This window comes from Branchiostoma floridae, unplaced genomic scaffold (assembly GCF_000003815.2).
Source record: "Branchiostoma floridae strain S238N-H82 unplaced genomic scaffold, Bfl_VNyyK Sc7u5tJ_1465, whole genome shotgun sequence".
Lineage (NCBI taxonomy): Eukaryota > Metazoa > Chordata > Leptocardii > Amphioxiformes > Branchiostomatidae > Branchiostoma > Branchiostoma floridae.
The window spans coordinates 132,691-154,841 of NW_023365724.1; the positions used below are offsets into that span (position 1 = coordinate 132,691).

The following is a 22,151-nucleotide window of genomic DNA, read 5'->3' on the forward strand; positions in this document are numbered from 1 at the left end:
AAGGCCCAGTCCATCTGGTGCATGTTGCCATCGCATCATGTCCTGCTATTCCCAAAAGACTTGATTAAAGGACGCGAGGACGAAGCGGTTCTGACCTAGAGCGTGTGATTGCGTGAATCCTTTGTTACTTAGCATGTATTTAAATAGACCCCGCCAAGATAGAGACCTTGCATATCTTGGGTGTCTTTCCGCAGAGTCCGGGTGGGTACAGGACGAACAAGATTATACGGGTATTCCGGATAACAAAGATACACTTTTTTGCTACTCTGAGTTAGCAACATGAAGATAAGAGGTCCAGCATTATAGACGAACATGACCTGATCAGTCCAAATAGAGCCAGTATGTACACTATTCGGCTTTCCTCCAAATGTTAGAGATTCTGTAATTTACGTTACCACAGTTCATTGGCATTTACCTGTAGAATAGATATCGCTTGCTTCCAACCATTTTCATAAATATATTCTATCGCTCTTATCCCATCCTACAGGGTGAAAATTAAGGAGTATTAAACGGTTTGTCTTCATATCAGAAAAAAAAATCATTTATTTACTTTTATACAAATGTAGCAAACTTAATAGCTAGTAATTTTGATGATTATTCCGAAACAAATGACACGGCGGTTAAATATTTCTCATTGGCGTGTAATTTGAAGTTTTGGGTTGGAAAATTCGCTAATTTGGCTGTTGTTAATCCACTATTACTTGCTGGAACATTTCTCTGTGTAGTAATATGCTCTTTATTACGAAATTGTAGGAAAGATGACATGGCCTACTAAAAATCAAATATCTCCAAAATTAAGCGTGTTAGCACCAGACAAAAATAGCAAAAGATAGTCGATATAAGTGGTAACAAGTTCATACCAGCAGGTAAGCGTTTTGGACAACTTTATTTTTTACAATTTTCTACCTCCAATTTTCCCAGTTAATGAGGAATGGGCGTTATATATATATATAGAGAGAGAGAGCATCAAACATAGTTCATAAGAAAATTGTGTTTGTAATTGACAGAACTGATTGTTTTGTATTCTCTCCCCAAACAGGCAAGCTGAAGCTGCTGAGGATGACCTGGCCAGGACGTCCTTCCATAATGCAGAACTGCAGATGCTGCTAACTGATGAGAAGCTGTGAGTCTTTCAGTGTCTTCATCATTTGGTTCTGTTTCTACTGTTGAAGTGCTTAGGCCAGGAACTGGCCCCTTGCTCCTCTTCATCCAGTGTTGATAAGATAGACCTTCTCAGGGTTGGACAGGTTTTCTAAAAAAATTACTTGCCCAAACCAATTGTTCACTTCTCCAAAATTCAAAATGTCACTTTTATTATAAATTATATGCATTTTTACTCACAGCAATGGAAATTTTTTTTTTATTGCCTTTATTTTTCTATGTTGACCATTGCTTAATGTCATGACTAAAATGTAACTAGAAAGGCCGACATTTGCTTAGGAGCAAATACAGCATATTTCAGCCATAGCTTTTCCCATACAACATTTAACTGTCTCAAATAACCCCTGCTCGAAAATGGAACATTTAGGGGCACACCCCAGTTTCTCGCCCCCATTGAAACGTATAGTTAAGATACTATTTTCAACGACGCCGTATTTCCAAACAAAATTTTCCCCAGGAGCTACACCTATACAGTATACAGGAAGTAAAAATGTACCATCTGGTCTAACATATCTGATTTGCAAGAAAATTGTAGGACCTAAAATCTCACAATATCCTAATGAATTTCGAAAGCCCGAGCGATGACAGTATCGGTCAAGCTGCCCGGGGTGCTTCACTGTTTGCGTCCTCGGAGCGATACCCGGAAGCCAAGATGTGTCGACAAAAACTTACCAAAAACAACATATAGGGGTCGAAGTTTATACTTGCAGCGGATCCGCTACGCTAATTTTACAAGACGTGCCCAACCCGATTCGCATGTGGGAAATGTTGTTATACGTGTCGTTACCATGACAACAGCCTTGGCTTTAGATATACCGATTAGACAGGGCGTGCCACTTTATGCGAAAAATCGAATTAACTTGCGACCAATCACAGCCAGCAGCGGCTCCAACAAAGGCGGTAACATAACGTCAATCAAGAAGAGGCACGAAACTTTGCGAAAATAAACCGAGAAACTGCGATGTTTGGGACTGGATAACATACACAAGTATCTCGCTAAGGCGTCGACCTGTCAACAAGTGGACGACGCGGAAACTATTGCTTCTACTACAACTAAATTGAGGGACAACGACAAGGGGCAGCGGTGCAGTCAGGGCTGACACCGATCGCGAGGAAACGATGCCAATGCCGCGGTGGACGGCTCGACTGTCGAGTCCGTCTAAAATCCAATAAAAATGGCGCGAATGGCTTCGTCACATCGGAGACGAGTGGTGGGTGACGTGTGTTTGCAATTTGCACCAGGAGAAAAACATTCTTTAACGCTTCCTTTGTCGATAGTTTTTAAACTATGAAAATAGGAAGCGTGACTACTGAGAAAAGAATCTGAACCAACCAAGGAGCTTTTATCTGATAAAAGCTCCTTGAACTAACGTGTCGGATTCGTCATAAATTCCAATTTCACGTTAAATGCATTTTAAATTGTACAAGGTCCGGGTGATTCCGATCGGAGTTTGCAGGCATTGCAAATTAGAATCGTGAATAAAAGTGAATGTTACCGAATAAATAGTATCATAACATTTCTTTTGTCATGCTTGTTCATTTGCTTACGCGCCTTCAACAATAAAAGTGGCATAATACAGACATAAAGTTATCATGTTGCTGCAACATCGTGCTGGCAAAATGTATGTTTATTCATATAAACATTGCACAGGTAACACAATTGTTTAGATTTACAGTTCAAAACATTCTAACGATAAATATTGATGAGGAAATAATCATTCTCGCCATTGTTAAACTTACTTATCAAATCTAAACTGGCCAATTTCCCCGCGATTTCCGCCAAGTAACATTTTCTCGATTGTCTCAACTTACCCTGCCAAAGTCAAATCTGCCGAAAATGATTGATATTGCTACGCGGAATGTTGGCAAATTCATCGACAAAGACATGTACTCTGACGTTCAAGGAACGCGTACCTTCTGCTACCGTCCAAATGACCTTGTCGTTAACTCCAAATCCTCGCAAAAAAACTATTTTATAATTATATACATGTATATAAAACCGGGCGTAAGGTGACATTCGTCCGCTGTGTTGTCAAGATATGCACGTGTTTCTATATACACGGGGTTGGAAGGCCCCGCTATTGAATATTAATTAGACTTCGTCTTCCTTTTCGCTGATTGGCTGGCTCGTTAAATTCATTTAACTTGCACGTGCGGGGCTCTGCGGGGTGACGTCACGGCAAAAGGCCGAAAGAAAACCAATTTTCCCTCAGAAAAGTGCTGAAATTTACTGTATATAGTAAAGCGCTGGTTGCAAGTTAGCAATTTACGTGTTTGTAAGCATAAGTCTGTGAGATTTCTGAAACAACAGCAGTTCTGTGATAAACGGAACCTTCTAAAAACGTACGGAGCTAACAGCGCAGGGAAAATATACCATCGCATCACAGAAATGCCCCTAAAAACTGATACAATAAGCCTTCTGAATAGCCCAAAGTGCAAGAGTTTCCCCCAACGGGGCTCTGCCCCTGGACCCTGCCGGGCCGGGGCCTTCGGCGTTCTTCGGTGGACCCCGGGCCCCGTGTGCCGACGCTGTAAAAAATTCTGGCGGGAACACTGCAGTATAGGAGTATATGGAATCGTGAGGCCCCGCTTATGAATATTAATTAGCCTTCGCCCTCTTCGTGCACAGGTGTGGGCTCCGTGCGGGGTCACGGAAGGTCACGTCAGGAGGCCAAAAGAAAACAAATTTCCCATCAGAAAAGTGCCAAAATTAATCATTTTAAAGTAGTTTATGTCAAAACTTTTACTTGGATCATTTTACCAACTATCTAATGCCTATCTACACCAAATTTCAGCTCATTCGGTTATAATACCAGGGTACAGGGGGCCCAAATATACAGTTTTGGTCTTAAGATGACCCACAAACCTTAATAAAATCATTTTAGAGACAGATATGGGAAAAATGAAAAAAAACGTCCGAGGGTATTGGCCCACTCTACCCTTGTGCCAAATTTCAAGTCATTCGGTTGAGGAACAACGGAGATACCGTGTTCTGAAGATTTGACAGGAGAAAGAAAGAAACATTACGAATACAATATATTTCACCATACCTATGGTATGGCTGAAATATAACAAGTATATGATAATCTCACAATCGATCGGGCAACTGGGGTAAGGTCATGCACTTGCCTGATCAGCACTTTCACTTGTCCTGGCCAATAGGGCTAGTGGACTTGTCCAACCCTGCTTCTTGAAAAGTATTAAATAAATGAAGTTTTAGAACTATGACTGGAATGGTAATACTATGATCTGACACAATAAGCAATTTTGTATATTCATTACAATTTATTTCAATGCACATTGTACATTTCATTATCACAGACAAGCAGATGATGCAAAGGTGCAACACAAAAGGTAAAAATATGAATTTCCAACTTTTCAGTTTTGGTCCATCTTTTCAGACCTTGTTGTAATTATTGTAATTATAAGACACTTAATGTTAAGTTTGTTACATACCAAATACCATGATAATGTTTGTATCTATTGCAATAAATATTTTTTTCTATACTAAACTGTATGACTTTTTTTTTAACACAGGGAGCTCTCTCAGGCCCATGAAGACCTAGAAATGTGAGTAGTTGTTTGACATTTTTCCTAGATAACTTATTAAGTGTAGACTGATAGAATTGAAAACTCATTTTGCATAAGGTGATTTTTCTTGAAAAGAAATTTAATTGAGAATGGGACATTCAAAACAAATGGCTATTTATGTAAAGCAATTCATAATCGTTAGTAAGTTAGAGTAGATGCACCTTATCTATTAGTTGAAGAAACCTTACATCTGAACAGAGAAATATAAAAAGGGATATCAATATACGTGTCTTTATAAACACATCATAATTTATTATGTGCACTTCATCATCTCTTAATCTATTAGGGCCATCTGTGACCTACAGGAGGAAAAAAAGAGGTTTGTAATTATTTTGACCTCTTTTAGTACTTTTCAGTTTTGTTACTTATAAAAACATTGTTCAAAAACTAATTTTGTTTGAAAACTTTAAGAAGAAATTAAAACTTTTTTTGCACTGATTGTATCTTCAAAGAAGCACTGTTTTGTGAATGTATTTGCTTGCTTTTGTTAACGGAAGTTTATGATGTATTGTAGTATTGATACCTGTTTACTGTTCATACCCCCTGTAATGTCTGTACCATCTGTTGTGTCCATACCCCAGTAATGTCCACGTCCCCTGGAGTGCCAGACAGTGTACACCAGTCAAATATATCAGTGCTCTTTAGCATGTGTACCCCCGTGTTGTCCAAACAAGGCCTACGGTCTGTTAATAAGCCCCTAAGTTAAATGTCCATAATTTATCTACTGATACTCAGTACAGCTTCCCCCAAGTACTGTCTGTACCCAATTTTACTGTCTGTACTTTCTGTAGTCTCCATAGCCCCTTAACTGTCCTGTATTGTCTGTACCCTGTTAATGTGTGCATACTGCTTGTAGTGTTGAACATATTTGCTATATGTACCGTCACCTGTTGAGGTATTTTCTCAAACTTCAAGTGTTCTTTTGGTATTAGCAGTATCTGTATTTGCTGTGAATGCTGTCTGTGCACCAGTTTACATTCCAATCTTTATTATCTACAACAGGAGTGCCCAGAAGCACATCCTGATAGATGACTTGAAGGCTCGGGTCACCGTTTTAAAGACAGGAGGGTCCTGGTGAGTTATCTTCTGTGTCTTTTTGGCAACACCTCGGGAGCACTTTTTATTCCATAACATGAAACATTCATATTTTTTATTTAGTTGCTTTTAAATTAATATAACAGCTTGGCTAAAGGTAAAATAATAAGTGGATATAAGTGGTTTTGCTTTTGTTGTACATTGTTGTATTATGTAATTATTGTATTGTATGTATGTGTTATTTGTATGTATCCTGGGCCTCCATGAAAAGCAGTGTCAGTCACTGATGGGAGCTACCCTGGTAAAAGAACACAGAAATAAATAAATAAAATCATAGTAATAGTTACATTAATGATGTTTTAATTATTTTCAGTTTCAGCAGTAGATATGAAGCCAGAGCCCACGTCTCACTTGAAGAGGCAGATTTAGCGATGGCATACAGGATCGCAGAACTGGAGGTCCTTTTGGAGGAGCAGCGGAAGTGAGTTGACTCAATATGAGAAATATAGGACAGTCACTATTATTTTGTCCATACATTCTTTCCTGGTCCTGTTCATGTATCTGTGGCATCACTGCAAATCCAGGCTCACATCTTGGTGTGCTTTGTACTCATTTCAATTTTGCTCTTGCCATTGTTGTGACTACTACTTTTGAATTGGGATGTTAACTTTGATTTCTTTGTGTTGTTGAGATTTGAATTCGTCAGAATGAGTATGATTAATTTTATTGCATTTTATGTTGCCCTACAGTGAAAACACCAAGCTGACAGCCCAGTTACAACAGTCTGAGGAAGAGAGTCTGCCAGATAACACAGAACAACAAGACCACTCGTTCCTGCCTGAGTGCTTCCTGGCTCACAGCGCCTCGCCCATTGATGAGGAAGAGATGCTGCCAGCAGACATGGAACGCAAAGAGGACTCTTTCCTGCCTGAGTGCTTCCTGGCCCGCTGCCCCTCACCAATGAATGACAAGGAGGAAGGGCTGCCAGCAGACATGGAACACAAAGAGGACTCTTTCCTGCCTGAGTGCTTCCTGGCCCGCTGCCCCTCTCCAATGAATAACAAGGAGGAAGGGCTGCCAGCAGACATGGAACACAAAGAGGACTCTTTCCTGCCTGAGTGCTTCCTGGCCCGCTGCCCCTCACCACTGAATGACAAGGAGGAAGGGCTGCCAGCAGACATGGAACACAAAGAGGACTCTTTCCTGCCTGAGTGCTTCCTGGCCCGCTGCCCCTCTCCAATGAATAACAAGGAGGAAGGGCTGCCAGCAGACATGGAACACAAAGAGGACTCTTTCCTGCCTGAGTGCTTCCTGGCCCGCTGCCCCTCTCCAATGAATAACAAGGAGGAAGGGCTGCCAGCAGACATGGAACGCAAAGAGGACTCTTTCCTGCCTGAGTGCTTCCTGGCCCGCTGCCCCTCACCAATGAATGACAAGGAAGAGATGCTGCCACCTGACATGGAATGCAAAGAGGACTCTTTCCTGCCTGAGTGCTTCCTGGCTCGCTGCCCCTCACCAATGAATGACAAGGAGGAAGGGCTCCCAGCAGACATGGAATGCAAAGAGGACTCTTTCCTGCCTGCAGAGTGCTTCCTGGCTTGCTGCCCCTCACCCATGGATGACGAGGTAGACAGACAGACAGCTGACACTGAACAAGACTTGAGCCCACGAGTAGAGAGTAAGGGATTAGCCAAATGGTTGAAAAAAGCAAAGAGGATGTTATGCTGTTGCAATATTGTGAAAGAGGATTAAGAACATAATAGTGTATAATATATATTTAATAATGTAAATGATCTGTAAACATATATGCTGTCAAAGTGATGGTATCATATAATATACTGCAATGTGTTTTCCAGCGGTCTTATTTGTAAACAAGGAGAGATCTGAAATAATTGTATAAAAAAAGAAATGAAAAATATAATATTTGTATGGCCAATTTTATCAAACATTTTTAACATGAGAGAGACTCTATTTTCATGCCCAACAATTTTATGTCTGTCATAAGCATTGTCTGTGAAGGGGAGATGCAGTCTGACAATACATGTGTGTAGTGTGTACAAGGCTGTGCTGTATTTCTTGTTCTCTGAGCTTCATGACCGGTACAATTCTAACTAGTGTTGATCATATTTGATGTAGAAAAGTAAATCTTATTTCTCTGGAGGTTCCTTAAATAAAACAAAATGCGTCAGACTGCTGAAGTGTATTAGGAGCAAAAAAAGAGAGAAAAGGCCAAGAGAGCCTGTTATGGAGGCTAGGTTTTTTTGTACCTTACCTCAGGTTTCTGCCTGCCAAAAACAATGCAAATTCATGAACCCCACAGCTGTTTGACTTATTCCCTTACAAAGCTAGCAACAAAAATACCTGCTGCAGTTCCAAACTTACACCACTGACTCCCAGTCCCAAAAGCTATCCACTACTCAAAAATTAGGAACCTAGTGTTTCCACAAAGTTTTCCCTTAAAATTTGAATCTGCATTGCAGTACCGTATGTACTTGCTAGGAGGCCCACTAGTGACCCCTACCCATTCACTAGATATCATGTAGAATCATTAACAACTTCTGGAGTTATGTTGTACACAGACAAACACGCATACATAATAGCCTGCTGCAGGACCAACGGAAAATGCCAGGTGAACCATTTTTGAACTTGTCCTTCTTTTTCACAACCGATACTAACGTACAAAATATGATGAAGATCCATTAATCATCTAAGCTTCTCGAGTCCATAGCCAAACGTACACTTGAAAATACAAAGCTTGCTGCAGTACCGTTGGAAAATGCCATTTTCAAACTTGACCTCCCTTTTTACAACTTCTACATAGCTACAAAATATCATGAAAATATTCACAATATCCAATATCTCGCCACTACTGTATGATATCCACAAGCAAACGCACAAAAGTACAAAACTCACTGCAGCACCGTAGGAAAACGCCAGGTAAACTATTTTCCAAACTTGACCTTCCTTTTCAATTCACGACCTCTTATCTACTTATCCATAAAACACTATTATCATGATGAAGATTCATTCTCAGCCTCTCGAGTATGTGTTGTGCACAAACACACAAAAATATTTAGCCTGCTGCAGTACCGCAGGAAAACGCCAGTCAACCAGTTTAAAACTTGACCTTTCTTTTTACAATCGCCACAAACCGACTTAATATCTGCAGATACCGACTAGGGTGATTATGCAAGGACCTTTTTTGATGTTTCGGACTTCTTCATTTTACACAGGGGTGTCGGCTGAGAGAGTCCATTCCTGACAGTTATACAGAACAACACTCTGCTACTACTGCGCACGACATCTAACTTTGAAATAGTTAAACCACGAATATAAACAACTAAAAACTTGTATATCACTGAATCTGTTGTGGCATCGTTGTGCCATATGGCCTATCGATTTTACAGAACTCTTGATGAATTTTGTTGATAAAAAACGAATCATTTTTAATCTTTGTGTATTTGTCGTCTTTTCAGTCATACATGTGATTGTATGCTTTTCATGATATTCCCATTATGAAGAAAAGGATGCAGAGACGCCGCCAACTCGATAAAAACCCGCTAAACAAAAACACAGTTTCTAATCTTCGTAAATGGCACTTGTGTACTAAAAATCGTTCTGTTATTAGATATGGCCGGAGCGCTAAATAAAGCATTGTTTTGATCCTAGCCGAGGCGTTTCCCTGTTGTAACATAACGGTTTATCACTTTAAAGGTCCTTTTTGTTCTCGATAATGCAAAAGTACGGATGTTAATTAAAGTACATACACTTTTACATAGCTCTACGTGGAAAGGCTGGAAGAATACTCAATATTTTCATGTCTTGGAGCAGTGTAAATAGCATCATCTTATCAATATGGGGAAAATACTCATTGGTGAAAAAGCGCCACCCAGCGTCTTTCTCAAGAGCAGCAGGTGCAACACTGAGATGGCGAATCAGCACCAAGGATATCGCCCATCTTTGCCTTTTCCGGGGTTGGCGGCAGGTATCAAGGTTTGGTTTATGTAAATTGAAAAAAAAAACGAATTTTAGCGTAACAATGGTGATAAGTGACTCATCCACCGACTCATAGTTCATTACATTATAATGGTTCAATGGATTATACAGAGTATTGCTTTATCTAGCCATTCCGCGAGAGAAAGTAGTCCATTCCGTGAACGCGGAGCGGCTTGACTATTTTGCAGACAGCTTGCTGGGGGAATAGAAAAGTCTATCTTCTAGTTGATATAACTATCCAACCTTCTTTATGGGCCTGTTTACAATATCGAATTGTCGTATAATGGGGAGATAGTACCAAGTTTATTCACCGCCACAACCCGGTTGTTATTCTTGTGGTCATCCGCGGTACCGAACAGGAATGATGAAACGATCGTTGTATTAAAAAAAGGCTAACATGTTCTTATGTGTACAATCAAAAAGATCAAGTCAAGTAGATTACCTCTGCCCGTTCACAAACAACAGTCTAAAGTCTAAAGAGGGGCTTAAACCTTAGAAATAAGCCAACGCAATATTTGTTTGGGACAATTTCTTTTAGTTCTAACAGAGACAATCCAGGATCATTCCTCCTTGCGTTCGATTTTTCGTTCTGTTTACCCTGGTTACCATGGACACGGGTTCCACACAGATGACAAGTTCCAGTCCGTGAACTAGGTAAGAAAATTTCTTTTCTCTTTTTAAAACGAAGAAAATGGGTTGAAATACTAGTAAAAAGTCACAAGTCTTTGCATAGTTTTACGTCTAGCTGTTGTGTGCACGCCAGAAAGGTAGTAAGAGCTCTTAAAAGTCTGACTGTTTTGGCTAAATACATGTGTAAAGCAGGAACAAGTTCATTCTGCTGTTCGGGACTAACTTTTCAAGGTCAATTCTACACTTTGTAGAAGGGAGTAAGTTTTGTTTGTAAATGTTGATATATCTGATGTGCTGAAATATCTGCAAGCATATTAACGTATTGTAGCTGTGGATTAAATCGGAGAAACTAAGAAATATCTAACAGATTTTGACTTTATTAACGCCCCGTACTTTCTAGGTCTGACGTTCTGACAAGTCGAGAATTTGCGACAGTTTGTTTTCTGAACTTCCGAAGTGTACGCGACTGTGTCGACGTGAGGAAAGATGACAACGTTGTCAAAAGAAGATGGGAGAACTGTTGAGCGAAAGATGAAGGTAAGTTGTCCATTCCTTGTCGGTCATTTCCGAAAATAAAAAACGTTCAACTTTCTAGTTGGGAACACACGGATACCGATTCTCTTTTGCACCCCAGTTACACCCGATCGTTGCATTTATTTTCCTCTTACTTTGTCAACGACTATTCAGAGATTTCTGACAAGTTGATCCAACTACACAAACTTTCATATATTTCCATAGTTTACCTTTATTCATTCTATAATCATCATGTTTGCCTTTTGACCTTCTTTTTCTTACCCTTTGCTTTTCCTTGCTCTGTTGTGTTGTGTTTGTGCTCTTGTTCTCATTCCAGCCTGTTCCCTTTCCTACTCTCAGCAGAGTCAGGGAGGAGAAGCAGCAACCTCCTTTAGCCAGTAAGAAACTGTTTAGTCAGTTTATAATGCTGTTACAATGATGATGTTGATGTCAGAAGTAGACAGTGTTCACAACGATCAGAAAAAAGACCAATGGGGAGGGATGACCAAATGTATATATTTCAGCCCACACCAATACAATTTTTACAGTTACTCAAGCAACTTGATAGAATTTGGAAACAGATGTTTCAGACAGTCTATTGTAAGTGAATGGATGAGAATTTGTAACATATCAATTCAGATTTTTGCTTTTAATCCTGATTCTCCAGTAACTCCAGATACACTGACTATTATGAGACAGCAGAATACTGTCTGAAACATCTGACCATTTCTAAATTCTATCCAGTTGCTTGAGTAACAGTTGCTGTTACTTTACATGTCTTACTTTACCTGGATGTATAACCTTCATCAACATGTCCTGACTGGTAAGCCCCTAAACCATGGAATTGACTCAGTGTGGCCTTAATATATTCATGTACAAGGAATATTTTTCTCAATACATGACCACAAACATTTCAACTGTAGGGTGAAATGACTTACTTGTAAAATTAGTTCTATGCTTTCAAATTATCACTGAGAAGGAAAACACAATTTAATGGACCTCTGCATTTGAACTCTGAGGTAAAAGTTAAGAGACAAGTTGAACACATTTTAGGAGTGTTTGCAGGGACATTTTGGTAACATCACTTTAACTCTCTCTATCTGTTATTCCAGCAGTCTGAGGAGAAATACTGGTACAGTACAGGAGACCCTGTATGCTCTCCACAAGTAAGTAACTTTATATGTGGAAAGAACCTATAATGGCACCATGGATGATCTAGTGGTGTAGAGGAATGGGTTGTAGTTGTTTAGATTTGCAGTTATTTAGATGGAACGTCAAGCCAGAAAAGATCTCACAAATAAATCTGGTCTGATGTAGATTGTTATGTTACATTAAGAAAGTAGAAAAGTTACATTTTTTTGAAGCTGAGTTAACTGGTTTGTGGTAAAAGCAAAATTAGGAACAGCACAAATAAAAATTTCATTCAGGACTTTGGAAAGATCCATGCTTAGTGACAAACTTGGGCACTATTCATGTATTTTACAGGATAGAAGAAAATTCATCTACACATATATGAAATACTGTGCATTGTTGCTAATGTTTGGCAATATTAAAATTTATCACTCTTAATGTTGCTTTACTGTCCAATTACCATTTTCTAATACTAGATTTCCTAGTGAGTGAGTGAGTGAGATTTCCTAGTAATACAGTGTCAGAACAACTTTGCTTGAATTACTGCTTGCACTTTATCACCTGTGCTATTGTCACATACTTTCCTTTGTCTGTTAACTAGACTCACATGATTTGTGGGATACCCATATGAATTGTCTGTATGAAGTCACAGGATGCTTTGTACATCAATTCCTCGACACTCCTTATTCCTATTCCAGATTGTTTCTCAAGAAAAAGGAAGACGGCTCTCCATTTGACAGGTAAGACTGTGGTTTCTGGGTGGGGATTTGATCAACTCTAGATTGCTTCTGAGGTAAACATTAGAATGTACAATGTAGTCATAGGCTGCATCCATGAAGGTTAGACATCCAGTACTGACAATTTGAAGAAAGGTATCATTCTACCTGAAACCTCAGACCATTTCCCAAAGTATATCCAGTTGCTTGAGTAATTGCTATTTGATGGAGTCAGACTGACTTCAGACTTGCCTTTTCTCTCATTAGAAAAAAGAGACCATATGTACCGTTCGTAATATGTATTGAGCCCAAAATACTCATATAATAGTTCTTGTTTTCCTTGTCATCAATGTTTTTCCATTTCTGGATGCAGAACATTTCCTTGTCCTTGGTGCTGAATGAAAATCTGCAGCATTTGTATGTGCACATTCACACGTGTATCTATGTGTGTCTATGCATGTATGTCATAGTGTGTAATATACTGTATACGTAATATGTATGTATGTCAAATACACATTTATAACTTTTTTTTGTGTGTGTGTGTGGGGGGGGGGGTGTTTGTGGGTGGGTGTGGCCGTGTGTGCTAGCATGAGAGAGGGAGGGGGGGGGGGGGTTTCAAGCTTTCTTTTGGAAAGCAAATAGACTAATCCTTCCTAATTTACAGGGAGGCTGCAGAGCTTCTAGAGCTGGCTCAAGAGTAAGTTAATAGATTACTTTGATTTCTTATTGCCATATTAGTGAAAAGTCAAATACTTCACTGACATTGTTAAACTAAAATCGAGAGGAAGGTAAGAGAGTATGTGTAACACACAAGCTTTGTAATCGTAAGGTGCTAGCTTATAGAGACAGAGAGAATCAATCATAGTTTATCACAAGAAAATTGTGTTTGTAAAGTCATTGACAGAACTGATTGTTTTGTGTTCTCTCCCCAAACAGGCAAGCTGAAGCTGCTGAGGATGACCTGGTCAGGACGTCCTTCCATAATGCAGAACTGCAGATGCTGCTAACTGATGAGAAGCTGTGAGTCTTTCAGTGTCTTCATCATGTATTTGGTTCTGTTTCTACTGTTGAAGTGCTTAGGCCAGGAACTGGCCCCTTGCTCCTCTCCATCTGTGTATACAAGTTTAAAATCGTAGTTTGCGAGGATTTGAAGTTCCTGACAGGGTTATTTTGATGGTAGGGAAACATACATTGAACGTTACAGCACAAGTCTTTGCGAATTGACCAACATTGACCTTTGTTGACCTTTGTTTGAGACAATTTAGACAATGTTACTTGGCGAGAAAGATTAGTGGGTACTGAAAGCATAACTTATTGCTTGTAACTTATTGCTTGGCAATTGGTCAGCATTTTCTCTATAGTGGCCACCTGTCTATAGGGATCTACCGAAAGTGCAAAAAGGAACGAAAAGGAGCGAAAAGGAGCGAAAAGGAACGAAAAGGAACGAAATGGAAAGTACCGAAAGTGCGAAAAGGAACAAAAGGAGCAATCGTTCCTTTTCGTACTTTCGGTACTTTCCTTTTCGTTCCTTTTCGCACTTTCGGTACTTTCCTTTTCATTCCTTTTCGCACTTTTGCCACCGAAAGTGCGAAAAGGAACGAAAAGGAACGAAGTAAGAAGCAAACTGAAATAAAATCCATGAGAACATAAGGAAACGGTACTTCGGGAGTTAGAAGCCTATGAAACGTGTTTTATTTTACTCAGATTTTGGCAATATCAATTTTTTACGGCGCTGTTTCATGCTTTTGTGTTTTGTGTGGCTAAATTATTCTCTGAAGATCAAATAAATACAAAGAAACGGAACTGAGATAAGAAAGTAAGGACTAAAATTCAGTTACTGGTGGGTGATAGATAAATATCGATTAATATACATTTTCAGAATGAGGCAAGATTGTAGCCTTGTTGATGTATTTGGGTAGTTTTTGTTCTCCCAAGATGGGAGCGCCGCATGCAAATGACCCGCGATTGTTTACGTCTAATAGAAATCTGGTCAGGAATGATATGCTAATAAACTGCTGCCCTACGAGCATGACAGCTCCCTTCAACAGGGCCAACAACATGGTTTTCTGGAGACTGCCCAGAGACATATCTTCTTGCTCGTTCACGATGAAAGAAAAGCTGTGAAAGGATAGACATACGAGGGGCGTTCAATAAGTAATGTCCCTGTCCCACTTCCAGTTGTCTGATCTAGATGAAATTTAGCATGTGTAAATGATTGATATCTCTATAAGTTTTGTGGCAAAAACCAGCTCTGAACTATCAGTAGTTTCTGATTTAAAGGTGTTTGAACTGAGTCAGGTGTGAAATGAGCCAGTTGTGAAATGGAGCCAGTTGAGTGTCGCGCAGTGATTCGGTTTTTGTATTTGAAAGGACGCACACCAAAGGAGACTTTTGATGAAGTGAAAGAAACTTATGGTGATGATGCCCCATCATATGACCTTGTAAAACGCTGGCATCGTGAATTCAAACATGGCCGGAAGTCTGTGGAAACAGCTCCCAGACCTGGTCGTCCCTCTTTTGTCATTGATGAGGTATCTGTTGGAGGACCAACCTGGGGTGTCCTACAAAAACGGTGTCCAGAGCTGCATCAAACGATGGGAGAAATTCATAACTCTGGATGGTTCCTATGAAGAGAAAGACTAATAATTGTGCCAAGTTTCATTAATCTCCTGCTATGGAAAATGGGTCTGGGGCATTTCTTATTGAACGCCCCTCGTACATTGTACCAAGGAGCTTTCAGCAAGTTGTACCATGAGTATTCATCATTTTGGCAGGAAGAAAGGCGCCAACGTGAGGAATTTTTGAGGAATTTGTGCAAAGAATATTTCCGTCATAATGACTACAAATAAATGTCTGCTTCTTGCGACCTATATTTCAAATTGAGCATAGCAATACATATACTTTTAACTTTGCTAGCATTGCATTTTCTTAACAACTATATCAACATATGATGACATTTTAAAATGTGCGCAATCGTTCTCGACATAATCCATTTCTTCTTGTGAAATTTTGTGATATAAATGTAATATGGATATTCTAAGGAACGTTATAACCACATTAACAAGTACATGAACATAGATATGCATAAATAGGTCTCATTAATATTAATTCTTCAATTGAAACGTTGGGGCTCTTGGGATTTCGTGGAACAAGGTGGAAAATGAAAAAAAAAGCCCGTTTCATATGCATTTGCCGATCATAGTACCGTTTCCTTATATTCCCATCAATTTTATTTTACTTTGCTTCATACTTCGTTCCTTTTCGTTCCTTTTCGCACTTTCTGTACTTTCCTTTTCGTTCCTGTTCGTTCCTATCCGATATTTTCGTTCCTTTTCGCACTTTCGGTATTTTCCTTTTCGTTCCTTTTCGTTCCTTTTCGTTCCTTTTTGCACTTTCGGTACTTTCCTTTTCGTTCCTTTTCGCTCCTTTTCGTTCCTTTTCGTTCCATTTTGTTCGTTTTCGCTCCTTTTTGTTCGTTTTCGTTCCTTTTCGCTCCTTTTCGTTCCTTTTTGCACTTTCGGTACACCGGTCTAGGGTGGCCACATTTCTCTTGTCCCTTGAGTGGCTGCTATAGACAGGTTTGACTGTAGACTAACCCTTCCTAATTTACAGGGTGGCTGCAGAGCTTCTAGAGCTGGCTCAAGAGTAAGTTAACAGATCACTTTAATTTTTAATTGCCTAGTTATAAAGATCCAATACTACAATCAAGTACTTCACTGATATTGTCAAACTAATATCTAGAGGAAGGTGAGATAGTATGTATAACACATCATCTTTGTAAGCATAAGGTGCTAGCTTATATATATATATAGAGAGAAAGAGCATCAAACATAGTTCATAAGAAAATTGTGATTGTAAAGTCATTGACAGAATTGATTGTTTTGTGTTCTCTCCCCAAACAGGCAAGCTGAAGCTGCTGAGGATGACCTGGTCAGGACGTCCTTCCATAATGCAGAACTGCAGATGCTGCTAACTGATGAGAAGCTGTGAGTCTTTCAGTGTCTTCATCATGTATTTGGTTCTGTTTCTACTGTTGAAGTGCTTAGGCCAGGAACTGGCCCCTTGCTCCTCTTCATCCAGTGTTGATAAGATAGACCTTCTCAGGGTTGGACACCTGGTTTTCTAAAAAAATTACTTGCCCAAACCAATTGTTCACTTCGCCAAAATTCAAAATGTGACTCACTTTCATTATAAATTATATGCATTTTTACTCCCAGCAATGGAATTCTTATTTATTTTTACCTCCATGAAATGTCATGGAGGTGAAAAAATGGAGGTATAGTTTTTGGTGTGTCTGTGGTTGTGTCTGTGTGTCTGTGTGTCCGCATATTTGTGGACATCATAACTTGAGAACCTCTCGATTGACTACGATGATATTTGGTATGTGGGTAGGGGTTGGGAATACAAAGGTCAAGGTCAATTTTGGGCCCCCTGGTGTGTGACCTTGGTACTGCAGCAGAACTTGGTGGCAGATAGCTTTTGATGTAAGGCCATGTTGATTTGATTATATGGATGACATCCTCTGGGAACTCCATAACTGATGCGAGCGAGCGAATAAAGTTTGGACTAAACACACATTGGTATACCAACAGTTAGGTGTAGGGACAAGTACATCATACGGGTGCAAGACATTTTTTCTTCTTCATGGACCAATCCGAAAAAAAACAGACCTGGAAAAAAATCAGAGGAACAGGTTTCGCCAATTACATAATGGACACACTATGTCGGCAGGCTGAGTTAGCCTTTATTACTTGGAGATGGGATTTTTAAATGCCAGTGGGAGTCCAATAATCCAACAAACAGATTTCTTTGTAGCAAAACTGACCAATTACCATTGTTTTGAGTATTTGCCAGTTCTCAAGTTTCCACAGACAATCAGGTCCAGGTTCAGATCCGGACCTGAAAATGATCCTCTGGACCTGAACGGGACCTGAATTTTTAGTACTAGTACCTGACCCCCTACCAACAGTAGATTTTTTTCTTTCTGTCCTTTCACATCTTATTCTTTGACTTCAGATTTATTTTGGCATTTTATGGCATTAGACTTTGATCAGTTATCTGTTTTCTGATACTTTTTTTTCAATCTACAGAATATTTGTGCTCATTTTACAGCTGCTTTGCACAATTTATTGTGTGGTCGACATTTTTTTTGGAAATGGCCGAAATTGGTGCGAGCGCGGATGTCATCCATATAATCAAATCAACATGGCCTAAGGAAGAAGTGGTGTATGTTTGGGCCCCCTAGCAGCTTGCTCTGGAACTGCAGGAGCATTTTTGTCAAAATCTTCCAAGAAGCATAACGGAACATAGGAATGATGGATTTCCATGATATTTGGTATGCAGGTATATGTGGCGGAGATGTACATAATGAAATCAAAATTATGTAAATTTGGACTTCATTTGCATACTTTATGAGGAAAATTTATATTTACAGTGTTTTCCAATATATCACTCAAATACATGTTACATATGTAGTTTGTGGCAGGCCGAAGTTAAGCAGATACTTATTATGCAAATAAGTCCCTAATTTGCATAATTAATTTGAAAGTGTCCTAATTTTTCTTAGTACGTGTAGTAAATGATTGGTCTGTCAACACTGTGACCTGTGTACGTGAGTTAAAGGTGTACATAAGCAAGCATAAATTATGCTAATGTGAAAGTCATTTGCATAATCAGAATATTTCATGGAGGTATGAGGTCTCCGAACTCTTGTTTACCCTGTGTTTGTCTGTGTGTGTGTCTGTCTTCGTGTAAACAAGATAACTCAAGAACGACTGGGTGAATTGGTTTCATACTTAGTGTGTTGGAAGTGTGTGATAAAAGCTGGAAATGATTAGATTTTGGGCCCCCTAGTGGCTTCCCTTGGTACTGAAGTGCAACTTCCGGTTCTGCTATCTTGTGTTTTGAACAAGCTATGGTCACAATTTTTAGGCTTTAGATAGCTCATGTGCTCAGGAAGAAGTGACATAAGTTTGGGCTCCCTAGCGGCTAGTTTCTAGATAGCAGGGGCATTTTTGTCAAAAACTTCTGACGGATATATAATTATGATAACTCAAGAAGGGAACAACGGATTTTCATGATTTTTGGTATGTAGATACCTTAGACAATGTTGTACAAAATGAAATACTAATTATGCAGAATTGGAGTACATTTGCATAATTAACAGGGATCGAAATACTTTTTTTTTGCTACATGCAAAATTGCAAGTTGACAAAAATTTTACGTGCAATTTGAAAAATTTACATGCAAAATACAACTAGGCAGCGATGGCGACGAGTATCACCAGCTTGCATCAGTGAATTTTGATTACATCTAGTAAAGCTATCGGAGAATGTTACTGGCAAAAACAAAGAAGGACAAAGACAGACATCCATATGTCTTCTTGTCTAAGAGTAGGGTGTCTAATTCCTCAGTATTTTTACAATAGGCCAGGTATTTTCAACATGCAAAATTGCAAGTTCAGAATAATTTTACATGCAAATCTCAAAAATTATGTGCAAATTGCAAGTTAAGTATGTGTATTTCGAACCCTGATTAATGAGAATATTCTATCATAGCAGTTTTTTCTATGTATGTCTTGTCCTGGACGTGATATGGTCTTGACATTTAGGTGATAGATAGCTTGCAGTGTCATGTCAAAGTGGAGCAGGTTTCAGCCCCCTAACATTTAATTTTGGAACTGCAGGGGCGTTTTTGTCAAGAAATTCCAAAGAAGATAACTGCAGAAAGGATTGACTGATTGGCATCATTTTAGGCATGCGGGTAGCTTGAGTAAAGATGTTCATAATGATATGCATGTTATGCAAATGAGGACTTAATTTGCATAATTAATGAGGAAATTGTATAATTCCATTGTTTTCAATAACTGGACTTCAATAAATGTAAGACTTGTTAATTGTGATAGTTGGAATATAAGCAGATACCAAATATGGTAATGAGGAATCATTTGCATAATTTATGTAAAAAATGGAAAACCGCTTTATGATTAATGATGGGAATTTTATAATTGTGACATGTGTACGTTAGTCAATGATGAACAACACCATGCATAAATTATGTTAATTTGTTAGTCAATTGCATGACATTTACAAAAGCCCTAAATATTCATGGAGGTATGAGGTCACCGAACTCTAGTTTTTTATTGCCTTTATTTTTCTATGTTGTCACCATTGCTTAATGTCACAACAAGTGACAAAATGTATATTGATAATCTCACAATCGATCGGGCAACTGGGGTAGGTCATGCACTTGCCTGATCAGTGCTTTCACTTGTCCTGGACAACAGGGCTAGTGGACTTGTCCAACCCTGCTTCTTGAAAAACTATGATCTGACACAATAAACAATTTTGTATATTCTTTACAATTTATTTTAATGCACATTGTACATTTCATTATCACAGACAAGCCGATGATGCAAAGGTGAAACACAAAAGGTAAAAACATGAATTTCCAACTTTTCAGTTTTGGTCCATCTTTTCAGACCTTGTTGTAATTATTGTAATTATAAGACACTTAATGTTAAGTTTGTTACATACGAAATACCATGATAATGTTTGTATCTATTGCAATAAATATCTTTTCTATACTAAACTGTATGACCTTTTTTTTAAAACACAGGGAGCTCTCTCAGGCCCATGAAGACCTAGAAATGTGAGTAGTTGTTTGACATTTTTCCTAGATAACTTATTAAATGTAGACTGATAGAATTGAAAACTCATTTTGCATAAGGTGATTTTTCTTGAAAAGAAATTGAATTCAGAATGGGACTTTCAAAACAAATGGCTATTTATGTAAAGCAAATCATAATCATTAGTAAGTTAGAGTAGATGCACCTTATCTATTAGTTGAGGAAACCTTACATCTGAACAGAGACATATAAAAAGGGATATCAATAAACGTGTCTTTATAAACACATCATAATTTATTATGTGCACTTCATCATCTCTTAATCTATTAGGGCCATCTGTGACCTACAGGAGGAAAAAAAGAGGTTTGTAATTATTTTGACCACTTTTAGTACTTTTCAGTTTTGTTACTTATAAAAACATTGTTCAAAAACTAACTTCGTTTGAAAACTTTAAGAAGAAATGAAAACTTTTTTTGCACTGATTGTATCTTCAAAGAAGCACTGTTTTGTGAATGTATTTGCTTGCCTTTGTTAACGGAAGTTTATGATGTATTGTAGTATTGATACCTGTTTACTGTTCATACCCCCTGTAATGTCTGTACCATCTGTTGTGTCCATACCCCAGTAATGTCCACGTCCCCTGGAGTGCCAGACAGCGTACTCCATTCAAATGTATCAGTGCTGTCTTTAGCATGTGTACCCCCGTGTTGTCCAAACAAGGCCTACTGTCTATAACGTTAGCCCCTAAGTTATATGTCCATAATTTATCTACAGTAACTGTTACTCAGTATAGCTTCCCCCAAGTACTGTCTGTACCCCCTTTTACTGTCTGTACTTCCTGTAGTCTCCATAGCCCCTTAACTGTCCTTCTCCTCTGAGTTGTCTGTACCCTGTTTGTGTACATACTGCTTGTAGTGTTCATATTTGCTGTGTGTACCGTCACCTGTTGAGGTATTTTCTCATACTTCAAGTGTTCTTTTGGTATTAGCAGTATCTGTATTTGCTGTGAATTCTGTCTGTGCACCAGTTTACATTCCAATCCCATTATCTATGACAGGAGTGCCCAGAAGCACATCCTGATAGATGACTTGAAGGCTCAGGTCGCCATTCTAAAGACAGGAGGGTCCTGGTGAGTTATCTTCTGTGTCTTTTTGGCAACACCTCGGGAGCACTTTTTATTCCATAACATGAAACATTCATAGTTTTTATTTAGTTGCTTTTAAATTAATATAACAGCTTGGCTAGAGGTAAAATAATAAGTGGATATAAGTGGTTTTGCTTTTGTTGTACATTGTTGTATTATGTAATTATTGTATTGTATGTATGTGTTATTTGTATGTATCCTGGGCCTCCATGAAAAGCAGTGTCAGTCACTGATGGAAGCTTACCCTGGTAAAAGGACACAGAAATATATAAAATCATAGGTATGGTTCAATACATTTGATGTTTTAATTATTTTCAGTTTCAGCAGTAGATATTAAGCCAGAGCCCACGTCTCACTTGAAGAGGCAGAAGCGATGGCATACAGGATCGCAGAACTGGAGGTCCTTTTGGAGGAGCAGCGGAAGTGAGTTGACTCAATATGAGAAATATAGGACAGTCACTATAATTATTTTGTCCATACATTCTTTCCTGGTCCTGTTCATGTATCTGTGGCAATTCACTGCAAATCCAGGCTCACATCTTGCTGTGCTTTGTACTCATTTCAATTTTTGGTCTTGCCCATTGGTGTGTACTTTCAAATTTGGATG

At 38.9% G+C, this 22,151-nt stretch overlaps 2 protein-coding genes across 9 annotated transcripts in view; both read left to right on the forward strand.

Annotated features, from left to right (window-relative positions):
- LOC118407773 overlaps nucleotides 1-7,848 on the forward strand; it is a 15,045-nt gene extending 7,197 nt beyond the window's left edge. Inside the window, exons 4-10 of the mRNA XM_035808290.1 lie at nucleotides 1,040-1,123; nucleotides 4,483-4,515; nucleotides 4,699-4,731; nucleotides 5,039-5,071; nucleotides 5,755-5,826; nucleotides 6,161-6,268; nucleotides 6,537-7,848. Of these exons, the coding sequence (XP_035664183.1) occupies nucleotides 1,040-1,123; nucleotides 4,483-4,515; nucleotides 4,699-4,731; nucleotides 5,039-5,071; nucleotides 5,755-5,826; nucleotides 6,161-6,268; nucleotides 6,537-7,539 (1,366 nt within the window). The 3' untranslated portion in view covers nucleotides 7,540-7,848. The remainder of the gene's footprint in view (nucleotides 1-1,039; nucleotides 1,124-4,482; nucleotides 4,516-4,698; nucleotides 4,732-5,038; nucleotides 5,072-5,754; nucleotides 5,827-6,160; nucleotides 6,269-6,536) is intronic.
- A 2,024-nt stretch (nucleotides 7,849-9,872) lies between these two features.
- The window catches only part of LOC118407778, a 134,223-nt gene continuing 121,944 nt past the window's right edge, over nucleotides 9,873-22,151 (forward strand). For 2 of the 8 annotated variants that reach the window (XM_035808293.1, XM_035808299.1), the window contains exons 1-3: nucleotides 9,874-10,437; nucleotides 10,814-10,950; nucleotides 11,287-11,324. In XM_035808293.1, coding sequence (XP_035664186.1) covers nucleotides 10,900-10,950; nucleotides 11,287-11,324 — 89 coding nt within the window. In that variant the 5' untranslated portion in view covers nucleotides 9,874-10,437; nucleotides 10,814-10,899. Of the gene's footprint in view, nucleotides 10,438-10,813; nucleotides 10,951-11,286; nucleotides 11,325-22,151 lie in introns of those variants that run through there. The other 6 variants (XM_035808295.1, XM_035808298.1, XM_035808302.1 and 3 more) reach the window with 6 other exon arrangements.